This window comes from Carex rostrata, chromosome 28, assembly GCF_964058835.1.
Source record: "Carex rostrata chromosome 28, lpCarRost1.2, whole genome shotgun sequence".
NCBI classification, from domain to species: Eukaryota; Viridiplantae; Streptophyta; class Magnoliopsida; order Poales; family Cyperaceae; genus Carex; species Carex rostrata.
In genome coordinates this window covers 914,465-931,632 of record NC_135945.1, presented here as the reverse complement: position 1 = coordinate 931,632, position 17,168 = coordinate 914,465, and the positions used below count along the sequence as shown (strand labels likewise).

Here is a 17,168-nt window from a genome sequence, read left to right as displayed (position 1 = left end):
ATGCATATATAAGATTGAAAAATTGAAATATGGTAAAAGCCTCAAAATATTACCTCATTGAGCCCAACAATCCACCTCTTACACTGGTTAAGCACATCATTCAGGCTCTTTGGTGCATACCCAATAAATGCTGGCTCAGGCGGGTTGCAAAATACCGATTTCCATCCTTCGCAATGCAACCGATAGCCTGTATAGTAGTCCTCAACCAACGAACCATAGCGAAAACCAATCTAGAATTTTAAGAACCATAATAAATATGATATGAGATAACTTTCTTATATTCTAGTCTTGCTTTTTGTTTGTCTATCTTTCAATATTTGCATTTTGTTTAGCACTATACATAACAATTGGCATCTTTTAATTATGAGCTTTGATTCAAGAGCACATCAGCACACTATTTCTTTTGTTTCATTTAGTAGTACATCCTCTCTTCAGTCCAAAGGTGTGATAATTAATATTAATATTTAAATTAATTAAAATTACCCAGAAATAAAAAAAAAAGAACCTCATGTTGCTTATTTTGTTAAGGCTACTTTTTACACTAAATAATGGAGAGGGAGGAAATAATTTTAGCTTCTGATCACAAATTCCATTGAGAAAAGTAGAACTTACCGTGTCTCCCCATTTCGTCCCTATCTCATAGTCACAACCTGCCGCCTCAATCGCCTTTTCCATAACCATCTTAGACCCAATTTGCTCCTCACCATTTCCACCCATCAATGATGAACCAAACAAGGCGCGCCTTGCAAGAAACGTGTTGGTCCCAAAATAATCCGGGCCACATAAGCCATCCAGGCCACTAGAATTTATTGTGAAGGGGCGCTTCATTTCACTGCCGTATATGTCATTCTTGTTGAGTCCATGAAAATGCTGAGGGAATTGCACAAAAGCAAGCTTAGCTGAGGTGATGGGGTCTAGGAAATAGCAAAGTGCCCGGTGCGGTGAAGTCGGGTCGGTTGAGCACATGTCACAGTCGATTGTTAGGATTATTGGCGCATTTGTAAGAACACTCGAAACACGTACCTAACGAAAAGAATCACAGTTTCAATTAATATTTTATGTTCTACATGATACTTGCTTCGGATGTCATAAACATACAAATGAAACTATATATGTCAAGTTCTACTGTTAATTGTTGGTCTTACAAGAGCATTAAGTGCACCGGCCTTGAAGTTGTGAGGAGATTTCTGACTCTTCTCTCTAGAAACATAAATTAGGTTTGGAATGACATCACCGGTGAAATCAGTATCGATGCTGCTTTGAAGTAGAACCTGAAATACACTCATGAGAAAGACATATTATTGATCAGTTAAATAAAAATCCGGTGATATGTAAACCGGATGCCGGCATTGATAATAACAAGAATATATTGAACCTGGACGACTGCGGGATGGTTATTGCAGGAATATTGCTTCCACTTTATAAAAATGTGCTGATCTTCTTCTGATGAAGCTAACTCAGCACTAACACTGCCTTTTTCCAGTCCACTCTCCACCCTCTCTTTCATAGTTTCATACATCATCTACAACCAAAAATTGCAAAAATACTATTTTCAAGCAGAAATTATGATGAAGTAAAATGGGGTATATATAATTACCTACCTGTGGCACCATGAATACTTGTAATAGAAATTCAAAATGAATTAACATGATACTACGTAGGAAATTAAAATGCTGCACTGTAACAAACATGCTTGAGACATGTGACCTCGTATAGGCATTTCATCAAACAAATTGTGTGCAAGGCAACGGAGATTATATTTGCCCACATTTAATTGAAAAATAAATTATTTTATTGATTGATTGTAAGGATTTATATAGGTGACTTAGCCATTAGAATTTTTTTTTTCTTTCCATTTCATTTGTTTTATTTTATTGATTGATTCATTTTTCATTACATCACTCTACTAGTCGTTAGACTTTCCTATTATGCTAGTTCTAATCCAGCACATTGATTCTAATTTATTGAACATTAATGTGATTAATACATAATCTTGAAACTTAATATTTACAAAATTGCATATAATATATGCTGCTAAGCTATGTTGCATGGATACGGATATGGATACGGATATCGTATCGGATACAGTGATATGATACTTTGAAAAAATATATTATTTTTTATAATTTTAATTATATTATTAATTCAACACTTATTAACTATAAAATATGATCTAGTGCAGTGGTAATGAGGCATGTCGTTGCACCAAGGGGGGAGGGGGCAGTATGATCCGTGCAGTTCCGCTAGAAAATTGATTTTTAGCAGTTGGTCCATGCACGGTGCACCGACTTGGGATCATGCCCATTGTGCGATCCTATTTCTATGTATTGATAGGAGTGAAATATATAGCATTTTTTTCTATCACTTAATCTAAAATATTATCATTTATCAAGTTACAAATGCTCATTTTTTGTAGTTACATATTACTTTTGCTATTTTACTTCATTTGTAAAATTATAGATTTTCAGTGTTATTAGGGCTAAAAGAGGCATAAAGCGAAGCATTTTGGACACTAAGTCTCAGGCATGCTATTGCCATCATCTGCATGCAAGTGGAGGCAACCAACCGCACAGAAGTGCATTGCCACAGAGAGAATTATGCTGCGCAAGAATGACATGCGAATGATTTATTCAATTGCATGCGACCTAAGCAACCGCACAGAATAACTGGCAGATCAGCAGTTACAGCTCTAAACTTGGCAACCAAGCTCCTCTGAGCCCACTAACACATGATGGAATGAAAACTCATCTCCCCATCTGGACAGACTAAAGAACCTAGTAGAGTATAAATAGGATAGATCTAGGATTTTCTAGGAGAGCTCATGTAATTAGAAAAATTAGGACAGACAAGTAGAAATTAGGCATAGACTTCACTAGAACAAGGAGAAGGTGCATGAGACTTATCATTGATAGTGAGATAATCTCGATTATTTCAACTACAGAAGGTATATAAAGGAACGACGTAATTATTTCAACTTACAAATTTAATACGAATTTGATATTATCATACCGTCTTCGCTCCTAGTGCTTTCTTTTTGAGATCTTCGTCGGGTATTTATATATTCAAGTTAAATTAATGAACTTATCAGCATATAAACTAATTTTGTCACCATCCGCAGAATTATTTGATTGTATATTTGTCTCTTCTCCATATAAAATTCAAACTCCACCAAACCAAAGAAAAGTCGCGCATGTTTAAATTTCTAGGAAACTCGAAAAAAAATTAGACCGTACATACCCCATACCAGATTGGACCATCCTAGTGCGCCACTTGACTATAGTGTGCCACATGCATAGGATATGTTTTTTTTTATATTGAGGCTTCTCTTATTTTAAATATATTTTAAAATTATTTTTTTCATCCTAGACAACCATAGCTAGCTAAATTAGGACCGTAGAATCATAAAAAAAAAATAACTCTCAGTTTTTTACATAACTTTTTTTTTTTTACTTTGTTGGTTGCATGTGTTGATGACTATAGTAATAAAACAGGAAAATAACTAGTCCAATAACATAGATATCTTTAACAAAGGTCATTAGAGGATTAATAGAAGATATATATTAGATGATATACCATTATAATTAATCCTCAAATATTGTTAGAGAGTATATGCACCGATTTTTTTATTTATATCCAAAATAAAATATAAATTTAAAAAACTAACCAACTAGCTAATGAAATTGCAAAACTACCCAAACCGGTTAACCATTAACCGGACTCAAATCAAATTTCCGGTTATTGATTTCCCGGATCCATTGAAATAGTCCGGTTAACCATTAACCGGAAATTTGATTTGAGTCCGGTTAATGGTTAACCGGATTTGTGAATTTTTTTTTTTTTTTTTTTTTTTGTATTAAAATATTAGAAATGTTGAATATATTTCTTTGAAAATAAATGGAATACAATATAATTTGATTTATTAGAAAGACTGCAACTAATAACCCGGATCAATATTTTTCAGGCCGGATTTTTCGCGGTTGTACGAAAAATTAATATATTTCTTTATGTGCTATTGGAAAAAAATAAAAATGCTCAGATTCTGAGTTATTGATCCCGGTTCAAAAGTCACTTCTAGGTAATCTAAAAAATATTGTGATCCATCTAGTACATTTAATTAATAAAAAGTTGTTTCTATTTTAAAAAAAAATAAAAACTTTAATTTATTTAATAATTGTTTTTCAAAAAGAATTTTTAAAATAGAAACAACTTTTTATTAATTAAATTTACTAGATGGATCACAATATTTTCTAGATTACCTAGAAGTGACTTTTGAACCGGGATCAATAACTCAGAATCTGAGCATTTTTATTTTTTTCCAATAGCACATAAAGAAATATATTAATTTTTCTTACAGCCGCGAAAAATCCGGCCTGAAAAATATTGATCCGGGTTATTTGTTGCAGTCTTTCTAATAAATCAAATTATATTGTATTTCATCTATTTTCAAAGAAATATATTCAACATTTCTAATATTTTAATATAAAAAATAAAAAAATTCGAAATTTCTGTTTTTTTTTTTTTTTTTAAAAAAAAAATTACTTTCCGGTTAGTGATTAACCGGTTTTTTTTTTTAAAAAAAAAAAAAAATAACTTTCCGGTTATCCAATAACCGGTTATATTTGTTGAGTTCGGTTATTGGATAACCGGACATTTATCCCAAATCCGGTTATTGGATAACCGGATTGGGTAGTTTTCGAAATTCGACAGTGCCTTGGTTATTATTTGTAATTTGATTTAATTTTTGGATATAAATAAAAAAATCGGGTATATGCATCCAAAAAAATGAATAAAAGTTTGATATTGGTTCTTCCCCTTTATTCTTGGAAAAAAAATGAAGGTTACTAAGCAAACTAATTAAACAAAATATTAAACAAGATACTTGTAATAAACAGTTTAGCAGGTATAATCAATTATGAAGAAGTTAAAAATATGTACAAGTGTATATGAGATTAATTACCTTGAGCTTATCCTCATCACTGCCGCCGCAATGATGTCCCGAAGCAAAAAACGCCTCAGGCGATCTATCCTTGATTCGATTCTCCCTACAAAACGGCAACCAATGACGTGCAAATTTTGCACCCTCCATGAACGCAAAGAGCGTCACGTCAGCGCCACCATCATCAGAAATATACACTGACAACTTCTCAGGAGGATAGTCGAAGGCCAAAAGCGAGAGCGCCGCGTTAACAACACCCATTGGTGGCTCCTTGTGCGGATCAGCGGTACACACAAACACATCTAGTGCTGGCCAAGATGCTCGATCTGGCAACCTAGCCGGGAACTCTTGTCGGTGCACCGGCCGCCACCTGAAGGCCTGCGAACAGGCCCACATGAAGGCTAGGATTAAATCTGATACTAGGATCAACCATAATAAGCCGGCTTTGACAAGGGTAGAGGAGGTGAAAATAGATGTTATTTGATGATAAAATACGGCGATGATAGCTAGTGTGTATACGAGCATATGTACTCGGTATATCGGTATTCTATGGTCGAGACAGATCATGTTGAGCTTGGAAGGGATGGACGACTTGGTGCCCTCCATCTTTGGTTAAATTTTGAGGTGGAAGTCACCAGTCAGTGAGCAAGTGTGGTTTTGTTTGCTTAAATAAGCATATATAGTAGCAAACAGTGAGAGATAAGTACGGATCATCTCCAGTTTTGTTTTGAAATGGAGATGATTATTATTCCCATGATTATGGCGCTTATATAATATAATTAAGATCTGGACTATCTGTAGAAATTGTAGAGAGCAGCTTGGTAAAGGCATTGGTGCCATTGGCCGGCCGATTGGTAGCAGATAAAGATGGCCGGTTAGAGATTGATTGCAACGGCGAGGGTGCTTTTTTCGTGTTAGTTCGGTCGTCAAAGCTTACGATAACTTAAAAGGATACGAATTATCGGCTGAGATTAATAGAAAATTGTTTGTGCCGGTTGTGAACTCAGAGACACCTCCTTATTATTCCTTCAGGTTTGTACCTACTAACACTTCTTTTTGTAACTGTGTGTGTGTTGAACGGATAATTAATTGAAGAAATAAGCACTATGATCTATCAATTGACTAATTGCCACATATGCAAATAACATTTCTCGAATCCAGTGATGTGGTCCTTGGTGCTGCGTTCAACCCATAGAAGGAAAAATCAAAATCGAAATCGGAATCGGTCTTTTGACTATGGAATTGGAATCTGATGAATCGATCGGAATCGACGGAAACGGATCGGAAACTCGGACTTTTTTGCTAGAAGCTTATTTTATACTAAAAAATAGAAAAAAATGAGAAAAAAAATAATTTGCCAACAATTTGGTTTAGACAAATTATTACAATCAAATAGTCCAATAATACAATATAATACAAGCATTTCAACACTTACATTTACATGTAGTTATGTATTTTAGCAACAAAAAATAGCATTGTGTGGTGGTAGTTGGCTTGATTACCAAGAGGCCCTTAGTTCGAGTCACGCAGTAGGTGAATTTTTTTGGAGATTGGTATTTGTGCATTTTAGCCGATGGTATGATTGGAATTAAACCGCTTCAGCTGAAATTTGATTTGTAAAGGACCATTTTGTCTGAAATTTGACTGTAATCGGACCGTTTCGGCCGAAATTGGACGAAAAATTCACATACTGTGCAACTTGTCTTACCATGTAATCTTAATTTCTTAAAGAGATGCTGGCTCAGTTTGTGTAACTGTTCGAATTTAAAAAAAAAAAAAAAAGACAATCATGATTTGGATATTTTTTTTATTAAATAAAATATTTGAGGACAGTGGAGGAATTGAAGAGCAGAGCTTGTGGTTAACAGCCACATGCTATAACCAACTGAGCTATTTCCAGCTTCATGAAAAATTTCAATTATATATTATGAATTAACATTGCTTGTAACCTGAGTGTTTTTTATTGCTCTTGTCTATGGGCCAGGATATAATAAATTTTCTTTTATTTTGGGCTAATAATATTGACCCAATTAGTGAAAATTGGCCTCAGTTTTCTACCATTCAGTTTCCGGCAAGTAACATTTCATTTTCAATGCCAAACTGATATTATTAATTAATGGGGTCAACTATCACAATATATTCATATATATTACTGTTCAAGTTCAAAATTACAAATAGTGATCATATATTTTGTTGATCAACATTGCTTGAAAGTTAATTTTTGTAACCTGAGTGTTTCTATTTCTCTTGTTTATGGGCCAAGATATAATAACTATTCTTTCATTTTGGGCCAATAAATTGACCCATTTTGTGAAAATTGACCACAACATTTTACCATTCAAATTTTGGCAAGCTTCATATCATTTTCACTGTCATAGTCATGTTATTAATTAATTGTACCAATGACTACAATAATTTCATATATAATTATTGTTTAAAATTAACAAGTAATGATCTTATTATCCTACTAGCTAGAGTGGATCCATTTTGTACTCTCCTCTGAGACGTGATACCACCGAAATACACATCACAATGTTACACATTAAATGCAACAAAACCTATGGCAAGAATAACTCCTGCCATGATAAATGCTCGAGCGCCGACTCTTTCGGGCATCCTCCCACTATCACTCCTCAAAAATAGTGCCTCATATACCGGCCAGCAATTCACAACACCATATCCTGCTAGAAACATCTCTAAAACCATGCCATTTCTGATCAATCCGACCGTGAATGCGCACAAACTGAGTATTGCTGCAGTACCTAATATGACAAAGAAAGGCGAGTCTACACCGAAATCGAACAAGCCTTGGTCATACCTACATTAAGTGTAGAAACATTGTATTATATATGAGTGTTGATTTCAAAACTTATTTTGAGAAATTTTGCCTACACTAATTTCCCTATATGTCCACCAATTCTGATATATTGTTCCAACATTCAAGCTGTAATAAGAATGGTATGAAATTAGAGTTGCTGAGTTCAAATCTAAAGGGGATTTCACGTATACCCCACAAAAATATCGAAACTACGTATTTTCCCTTCGAAAATTCAAAATATCATATTTACCCTCTCAAATTTCAAAAACTAAAAAATTTGCCGAATTTATTGCCTTTTCCATTAAAGCTAATTTTATTTTTATAAAGTACGTATTTTACCATTTATTAAGAGAAATGTTCAATCTTGGCCGGTTGTGAGGGCAAATGATTTATTTTCTTACTTGTGATGTGCACACAAGCGTATGCCTAAATGCCACTAAGTATGTGACAATTGTACAAGGACATCCTACACTAGCATTGCGATGTTGAATTGTTTGAACACAAATTACCTCTTGCTTTGATCATCATCCATGACTTTGCTCGTGAGATTAAAGCCTTGAGTAGTGATGTTGAATTGCTTGAACACAAATTCCATCATACCGAAGGGGCATGCGGTGAGGCCGCGAATGAGCCACATTCGCTGGTCACTCCACCAGCACATGAAAGTGCCATTGTAGGAGACAAAGTCGGTCATGTCTTGGATGTACGCTGCCAAGAAGAGGTATGCATATAGATAGAACCATGGATTGGACGGCTGCGATTAGGTAAAATCAATAGCACACAGTTAGGAAGTTACCATGGTGAACTGGTACATTGCTCTTTAAGCTATTTATGTCCCGTATTAATTTCCATTTTGTCTGTTTTCTTTCGTTTTCTTTGATGTATTTAGTTTGAACATATCACATATGCTTCCTATAAGCCATTGTTTATTAAAATAAGACCATAATTTTATAAAAACATCAGAACCAAAATGCTGTAAATGCACTTTAGAAGAATTATAAGTCTAATTTCGGTTTTCTCTCTTCACTTTTGAACAAATAAATTTATCAGCACGCAGAGGAAATATATTGGAGACATTACTTTTCTAAAACTAATCCATCCAAGATTAAGATAATAAAAGGATAGGAATACACCTCAGGAAATAATGACCTATTGTTGATTAGAGCAAGTTGAGGCAGAACAGCATAAGTGGCAATAGGGATGCAACAAATGCCCCAAAATGCAAGGTGCGAGTAAGCTAGCCCTGCTCCAAGTAAAATCTTTTTGACACCAAAGGTTAAGGGACAATGCCTGGAAATAGTCACCTGTAATTCATGATCCAATATAGCTTCATTTTACATAAGCACAACAGCTTCTTAAAGGATCTTAATTTATTTTCTGGCCTTTTTTTGGTGTAAATTAGATAATTGTTAGAATGCACAAATTAATTTGTCAATAAAAATAAGCATATAATTAAATAAAATGAAAGTATATAATCAGAAAAATATTTAAAGTAGGGGATAGAGTTAGGCTATGGTACTATTCAAGTTGCAAATTGGTCTGTATTAAGAATTAATATTTTTAGTTTCAAATTCTAAATAATTGATCTAAAACATTCAACATTAGTTTCATTTGTAAAAGTTCTTGTAGACTAAATGTTATATTTTTAGAATTTTTTTACTATTTTTTTAATGATCTAGAATTTTAAGATCAAGTGATTTTCTATCTATATTAAAAAAAATGTAAAAAAATTGTAAAAAATGTAAAATCTGATCTATAAGTACATTTTCATATGGAGATCATGTTGAATAGTTCATATCGAATGTTTGGACTTTGAAAATAGAACTATTATTCCATAGTATGAACTAATATGCACTATGCATAGTATTGTAGTCTCACTTGTAGAGGATATATATGTTAAAAAGAACATTTGACTGGTAAGTATTATAATGTATGAATATGTAAGATTAATGCCTCAAATTTAAGGAATTATATTACCTCAAGAAGCCCAATATTCCACCTCTTACACTGGTTAAGCACATCATTCAGGCTCTTTGGTGCATCTCCAAGAAATGCTGGCTCAGGCGGGTTGCAAAGCACCGATTTCCATCCTTCGCAATGCAAACGATAACCTGTATAGTAGTCCTCAACCAACGAACCATAGCGAAAACCAATCTAGAATTTAAAAAATCCATAAATATGATATGATATAACTTAATTTCTTATATTTAACTCATGCTCTGTTTGTCTATCTTTCAGAAAATTTCTCCAAATTAATACTTTGATTCAAGTGCACATCCTCTCTTCAGTCCAAAGGTTTTATAAGTGGTCTTAATATTAAAATTAATTTCAAATACCCAGAAAAAAATGCATCATGTTGCATTATGTTAAGGCTACTTTTACACTAAATAAATGAAGAGGAAGGCAATAATTTGATAAAGTTTAGCTTATGAGATAATAATCACAAAATCAATTGCGCTTACTGTGTCTCCCCATTTCGTCCCGACTTCATAGTCACAACCTGCCGCCTCAATCGCCTTTTCCAAAACTATCTTAGATCCAATTTGCCCCTGATCATTTACACCTTCCAATGATGAACCAAACAAGGCACGCCTTGCATGAAACGTGTTGGTCCCGACATAATTCGGCCCGCAAAATCCATCCATTCCAATAGAATTTATCGTGAAGAGACGCTTGATTTCACCTCCATATATGTCGTTCTTGTTGAGTCCCTGAAAATGCTGTGGGAATTGCACAAAAGCAAGCTTAGCTGAGGTGGTGGGGTCTAGGAAATAGCAAAGTGCCCGGTGTGGTGAATTCGGGTCGGTCGAGCACATGTCACAATCGATTGTTAGGATTATTGGTGCATTTGTCAGAACGCTCGAGACACGTACCTAACAAAAAGAATCACAGTTTCAATTAAAATTGAATGTACATGATACATGCTTAGGATGTCATACAAATACAAATGAAACTATATATGTCAAGTTCTACTGTTAATAGTTGGTCTTACGAGAGCATTAAGTGCACCGGCCTTGAAGTGGTGAGGAGATTTCGGACTCTTCTCTCTTGAAACATAAATCAGGTTCGGCATTACATGACCGGCAATATCTGTATCTATGCTGCTCTGAAGTAGCACCTACATATATGCACAAGAGAAACGACACACATTAGCGATCACAACTTTTTCCGGAAACTTGTACATCGAATGTCAGCATTTATCGGTAACAAGAAAAAAACCTGGACGACCGCAGGATGGTTGTTGCGGGAAAATTGCTTCCACTTTTGAAAAATTTGTTGATCTTCCTCTGAGGAAACTAAGTCAGCACTAACACTGCCTTTCTCTAGTGCACTCTCTACCCTTTCTTTCATAGCATCATACATCATCTACAACCAAAAATTGCAAAAATGCCACATCCAATCAGAAATTATGATGAAGCAAAATGGTCCATAATTACCTACCAGCAGCACCATGAATACTTCTAATGAAATTTCAAAATGAATTTTGATGAATGCATTTCATCGAACAGATGGTGTGCAAGGGCAACATCTCTCCATTTCTCTCAATTTTCATGCCACCAGATTAACTAGAAAATGAATTAATTATTTTTTAAAAATAAAAGTCCAAAGACAACATGGTCAGGTTTATATTGCACAGAATCTGAATTCGGGGCATGTGCATGTTGATATAAATAATTTGTGTCAGTTTAAAAATAATCAATTATGTACTTAATTATTTAGATTGTTAATAATTTATTTTAAAGTTTGTGTGAGTTTAAAAATAGACGATTCAGATCTCATTTGGTCGGGTATTGCACAGAATCTGAATTCGGTGCATGTGGTGATATGCTTTCTTTTTGAGATCTGCATGGAGTATTTGTTTATTCGTGATAATAATTAATCTACACCGTTCAATATTACTATCATATGAAAATATACCGATTTTTTTATTTATATTCAAAAAAATATATAAATTTAAAAAACTGACCAAATCGTTTGTTTTTTTCGAAAACTACCCAAATCGGAAAAAAAATTTCCGGAAAATTTTTTTTCAGGAAATTGGATCCTAAATCCGGAATAATTTTTTCCGGATTTAGGATTAATTTTTTTTTTCCTAAATCCGGAATAATTTTTTCCGGATTTAGGATTTTTTTTTTTAGGAAATTTCTTTTTTTCATTTTTCAGTTTTTATTTATAATTTATTTATTTTTTGTATTGAAGTATTACAAATATTTCATATATTTTTTTAAAAAATAGATGAAATGCTATATAATTTGATTTATTCGAAAGACTGCTACAAATAATCCAGATCAACATTTTTCATGCCGGATTTTTTACAGCCGTAAAAAAAATATAATATATGTATATGTATATATAATATAATATATGTATATGTATATATAATATAATATATGTATATGGGAATATGCTACCATGCTATACATAGCATAGAGCCCCTCCATGCAATGGCTCGGATTTCGAGTTTTCAAAATCCTATCAGTCGATCCGAACCGTTCATCTTGTTCTCCATATTAATATGTGTTTGGAGATCAAATTGTACATTTTTAAAAATTTTTTTACTATTTATTTAGATTTATTGAATATCGCTGTTTTTTTATGGTCCAGATTTGCTGAAAACGTGGGATTTTCAATAAATCTAAAGAAATAGTAAAAAAAATTCAAAAAATGTAAAATTTGGTCTCCAAACACATATTAATATGGAGAACAAGATGAACGGTTCGGATCGACCGTTAGGATTTTGAAAACTCAAAATCCGAGCCGTTGCACGGAGGGGCTCTATGCTATATATGCATAGCATGCTAGCATATTCCTATGTAAATGTATATATAATATAATATATGTATATATATGTATATATAATATAATATATATGTTAAAAAATTTATTCGCCCCGAACTGTTCAACAAAAAATTTTATTCGATCTGAACCGTTCAAAAACCAGTGATTTTCTACCCATCTTAAAAAATAGTAAATTTTTTTTCAAAAATTATAAAATTTCATCCCTAACCATATTTTAATATGGATATCATGTTGAACGGTTCGGATCGACAATTTAGACTTTGAATATGAAGAAAATGAAGATATAAAATATGAGGTATGATGAGGTATAAAAAAAATGAGGCATTGGAACCCTCGTTTAGTGCCTCAAAAATTCAGTTTAAGTTTTCGTTCAACGGTAGGCATTCAACGATCGGTATTTTCAAAGCTTTCAAAGTCCAAACAGTCGATCCAAACCGTTCAACATGATGGATATTTTAAAATGTGCTTGCAGATCAAATTTTACATTTTTCTAAATTTTTTTACTATTTATTAAGATGGGTACAAAAATTCAATGGTCTCAATATAGCGATTTTGTTAAATACTTAAAAAATAGTAAAAAAATTCAAAAAAAATATAAAATTTGATATGCAAGCACATTTTAACATATATATTATATTATATATACATATATATATACATATAGAGTTAGGCTGGGGTGCTATGGATAGCATAGTGGCCTCTATGCTACGGCTCAATATTCGAGTTTTCAAAATCCAAACGGTCGATCCGAACCGTTCATCTTATTCTCCATATTAATATCTGCTTGGAGACCAAATTTTATAATTTTATGAATTTTTTTACTATTTATTAAGCCACTTTGAAAATTGCTAATCCAACGGTTTTACCGTTTTGTGCAGCCACCGTTGGATCAACAATTTTGTAAAATACTTAATAAATAGTAAAAAAATTCAGAAAAATGTAAAATTTGGTCTCCAAGCAGATATTAATATGGAGAATAAGATGAACGGTTCGGATCGACCGTTTGGATTTGAAAACTCGAATATTGAGCCGTAGCATAGAGGCCACTATGCTATCCATAGCACCCCAGCCTAACTCCATATATTATATTATATATACATATACATATATTATATTATATATACATATACATATATTATATTATATATACATATACATATATTATATTATATTAATTTTTTTTACGGCCATAAAAAATCCGGCATGAAAAATGTTGATCCGGATTATTTGTAGCAGTCTTTCGAATAAATCAAATTATATAGTATTCCATCTATTTTTTTAAAAATATATTAAATATTTGTAATACTTCAATACAAAAAATAAATAAACTATAAATAAAAACTGAAAAATGAAAAAAAAAAATTCCTAAAAAAAAAATTCCTAAATCCGGAAAAAATTATTCCGGATTGAAGAAAAAAAAAGAAATCCTAAATCCAAAAAAAATTATTCCTGATTTTGGATCCAATTTCCGGAAATTGGTATTGAAACCGGAAAAAAAATCGGTTTCTTGTTTGGATAGTTTTTGAAAAAAACAAGCGGTTTTTGGATATAAATAAAAAAAATCGGAAAATATACATGGTGATCAAATTTTATATATTCATGATTTTTTTTTCCTATTTTTTATGTAGGTTGAAAATCACTACTTTAGTGATTTTTTAGTTGTCTAAAAAATAGTGAAAAAATTCGAAAAATATAAAATTTGAAGTACAAATATATTTTCACATGATAATAATAATATTGAACAGTTCAGATTGATTATTTGAACTTCAAAAAAACAAAATTCAATATAAATTCAATGTACAAAATAGATATGCACATTGCAATGTACCATAGCCTCACTCAACCAATTTTGTCACCATCCGCATCATTATTTGATTGTACCTTTGTCTCTACTCCGTATACAATTCAAACTTCTCTAAAATCTAAACCAGATTTTTAGACACTTTTAAAATATTTGAAGGGTTTTCCAACCACACAAAAATAAATAAATAAATAAATAAATCAGACTTAATGTTAATTTATTTAAGTCCAATAGAAACAAAAACCCAATAATTTTGGGACCATACATAGCCCATACCAGATTGGCCATATGTATATCATCCTGCTCCTACTTGACTTGACTATAGTGAGACTTTATAATGCAATCATCGAAAAAAAAAATTGGGTTTTCTTGTACAGGAGATTTTTTTATGTGAGCTTGTATGGTTTCAAATATATTTCAATATTATTTTTTTAATCTAAGACAACCGTAGGACCACTATAAAATAAAATATCTCAGTTTTTTTGTTTAACTTAATTTATAATGCTTCTTCTCTTTTTTTTTTTCCTTCTTGGTTGCATGTGTTGATGCATATAGTAAAACAACAGGAAAATAAAATCTAATAAAAGCTAGACATGTGGTTCTAAAAGAACAATTCCAATAAGGCAATAACACGTGTCTTTAACAAAGGTCAGAGGATTAATATAGGCTATATATATATATATAGAGTTAGGCTGGGGTGCTATGGATAGCATAGTGGCCTCTATGCTACGGCTCAATATTCGAGTTTTCAAAATCCAAACGGTCGATCCGAACCGTTCATCTTATTCTCCATATTAATATCTGCTTGGAGACCAAATTTTATAATTTTCTGAATTTTTTTACTATTTATTAAGCCACTTTGAAAATTGCTAATCCAACGGTTTTACTGTTTTGTGCAGCCACCGTTGGATCAACAATTTTGTAAAATACTTAATAAATAGTAAAAAAATTCAGAAAAATGTAAAATTTGGTCTCCAAGCAGATATTAATATGGAGAATAAGATGAACAGTTCGGATCGACCATTTGGATTTTGAAAACTCGAATATTGAGCCGTAGCATAGAGGCCACTATGCTATCCATAGCACCCCAGCCTAACTCTATATATATATATATAGGAATATGCTAACATGTTACGCATAGCATAGAGGGCCTCTATGCAACAGCTTAATATTTGACTTTTTAAAATCCTAACGGTCGATCCGAACTGTCCATCTTGTTCTCCATATTAATATACATTTGGAGACCAAATTTTACATTTTTTGGAATTTTTCACTAGTTTTTTAGATTTATTGAAAATCTATGTTTTTTTATGGTCCATATTTGCTGAAAACAGTGATTTTCAATAAATCTAAAAAACTAGTGAAAAATTCCAAAAAATATAAAATTTGGTCTCCAAACACATATTAATATGGAGAACAAGATGAATGGTTCGGATCGACTGTTAGAATTTTGAAAAGTCGAATATTAAGCCGTTGCACGGAGGCCCTCTATGCTACGTGTAGCATGCTAGCATATTCCATATATATATATATATATATATATATATTTGATATAAAATTATAAATTAAACCGAAAAATATTATTGATGATTATATTCATCCACAAAATGAATAAAAGTATGGTATGGATTCTTCTGATTATTTTTTGAAAAAAAAAAAAAAAAAAAGAATTGAAGGTTGCAACTTATCATGATTATTAGTACAAATAAATGAAGGATGCTTTTTAATAAACACTTAGAACTTATTAATTGTGAAGAAGTTAAAAATATATACATGTATCAGATTAATTACCTTAAGCTTGTCCTCGTCACTGCCACCGCAACAACGTCCCGAAGCAAAGAAAGCCTCTGGCGATCTATCCTTGATTCCATTCTTCCTACAAAACGGCAACCAATGACGCGCAAATTTTGTGCCCTCCATGAATGCAAAGAGCGTCACGTCGGCGCCACCATCATCCGAAATATACACCGATAGCTTCTCAGCAGGATAATCAAAGGCCAAAAGCGAGAGCGCCGTGTTCACAACACCCATTGGTGGTTCCTTGTGCGGATCAGCGGTGCACACAAACACATCTAGAGCTGGCCAAGTTGCTCGATCTGGTAACCTAGCTGGGAACTCTTGCCGGTGCATCGGCCGCCACCTGAAGGCCTGCGTTTGTGCCCACGCGAATGCTAAGATGAGATCGGATATTAGGATTGACCACAATAAGCCAGCTTCAAAGAGGGTAGAGGCGGCGAAAATAGATGTTATTTGATGATAAATTACGGCGATGATAGCTAGAGTGTATACGAACATATGTATTCGGTAAATAGGTATTCTACGGTCGAGACGGAAGGTGTTGAGTGGTGGATTGAGCTTGGCAGGGATGGATGACTTGGTATCCTCCATCTTTTGTTAAAATTTAATTTGGAGAAGGTAACCAGTCAGCGAGCAATTGAGTGTGATTTTTGTTTGGTTAAATAAGCATAGTAGGATAGAGGGAGAGATAAGTACGGGTGACCTCCAGTTTTGTTTAAAATGGAGGTGATTATTATTGGAGAACTGAGTTTCTATTATTTAAACTGATCCAGATCTCCAAAGATTATGGCGCTTATAATTATATGTTTATAACACACATGCAGCACTTTTATTTTATCTCAATCTGAGTTGTGTGCTTTTTTCATGTTTAATTGTTTATCAATATCTAATTAATTTTCAATAGCAACAGGGTGAATCAACAGTATAACTAGGGCAATTTTATAAAATACCCCTCTTTAAAATTTTCAAACAAAATATTCTCTATTCAAAATATCCTCTATTCAAAATTATTGACA

The 17,168-nt window shown here is 32.8% G+C and overlaps 2 protein-coding genes across 4 annotated transcripts in view; both read right to left on the bottom strand.

Annotated features, from left to right (window-relative positions):
• LOC144545534 (cellulose synthase-like protein G2) overlaps positions 1-5,605 on the bottom strand; it is a 54,826-nt gene extending 49,221 nt beyond the window's left edge. Inside the window, exons 1-5 of one of the 3 annotated variants that reach the window (XM_078294100.1) lie at positions 4,958-5,604; positions 1,376-1,522; positions 1,146-1,271; positions 613-1,023; positions 54-230 (exon numbers count right to left, since the gene is read on the bottom strand). In XM_078294100.1, the coding sequence (XP_078150226.1) occupies positions 54-230; positions 613-1,023; positions 1,146-1,271; positions 1,376-1,522; positions 4,958-5,542 (1,446 nt within the window). In that variant the 5' untranslated portion in view covers positions 5,543-5,604. Of the gene's footprint in view, positions 1-53; positions 231-612; positions 1,024-1,145; positions 1,272-1,375; positions 1,523-4,957 lie in introns of all 3 variants that reach the window. The other 2 variants (XM_078294098.1, XM_078294099.1) reach the window with 2 other exon arrangements.
• A 1,691-nt stretch (positions 5,606-7,296) lies between these two features.
• Positions 7,297-16,842, bottom strand: LOC144545533 (cellulose synthase-like protein G3). Its single transcript, XM_078294097.1, has 8 exons — positions 16,147-16,842; positions 10,974-11,120; positions 10,747-10,872; positions 10,217-10,627; positions 9,732-9,908; positions 8,888-9,058; positions 8,264-8,508; positions 7,297-7,754 (listed from the first exon to the last, which is right to left on the bottom strand). The coding sequence occupies exons 1-8, from the start codon at positions 16,741-16,743 to the stop codon at positions 7,472-7,474; spliced, it is 2,157 nt and encodes a 718-aa protein (XP_078150223.1). The 5' UTR covers positions 16,744-16,842; the 3' UTR covers positions 7,297-7,471.
• Positions 16,843-17,168: the final 326 nt, after the last annotated feature.

Coding starts and splice junctions, on each gene's coding strand:
- LOC144545533 (XM_078294097.1), bottom strand. CDS start 16,743: ATGGAGGATACCAAGTCATCCATCCCTGCCAAGCTCAATCCACCACTC. Junction 10,873..10,973: donor ACCATCCTGCGGTCGTCCAG/GTTTTTTTCTTG, acceptor GCATATATGTAG/GTGCTACTTCAGAGCAGCAT. Junction 9,909..10,216: donor GGACGAAATGGGGAGACACA/GTAAGCGCAATT, acceptor TTTAAATTCTAG/ATTGGTTTTCGCTATGGTTC.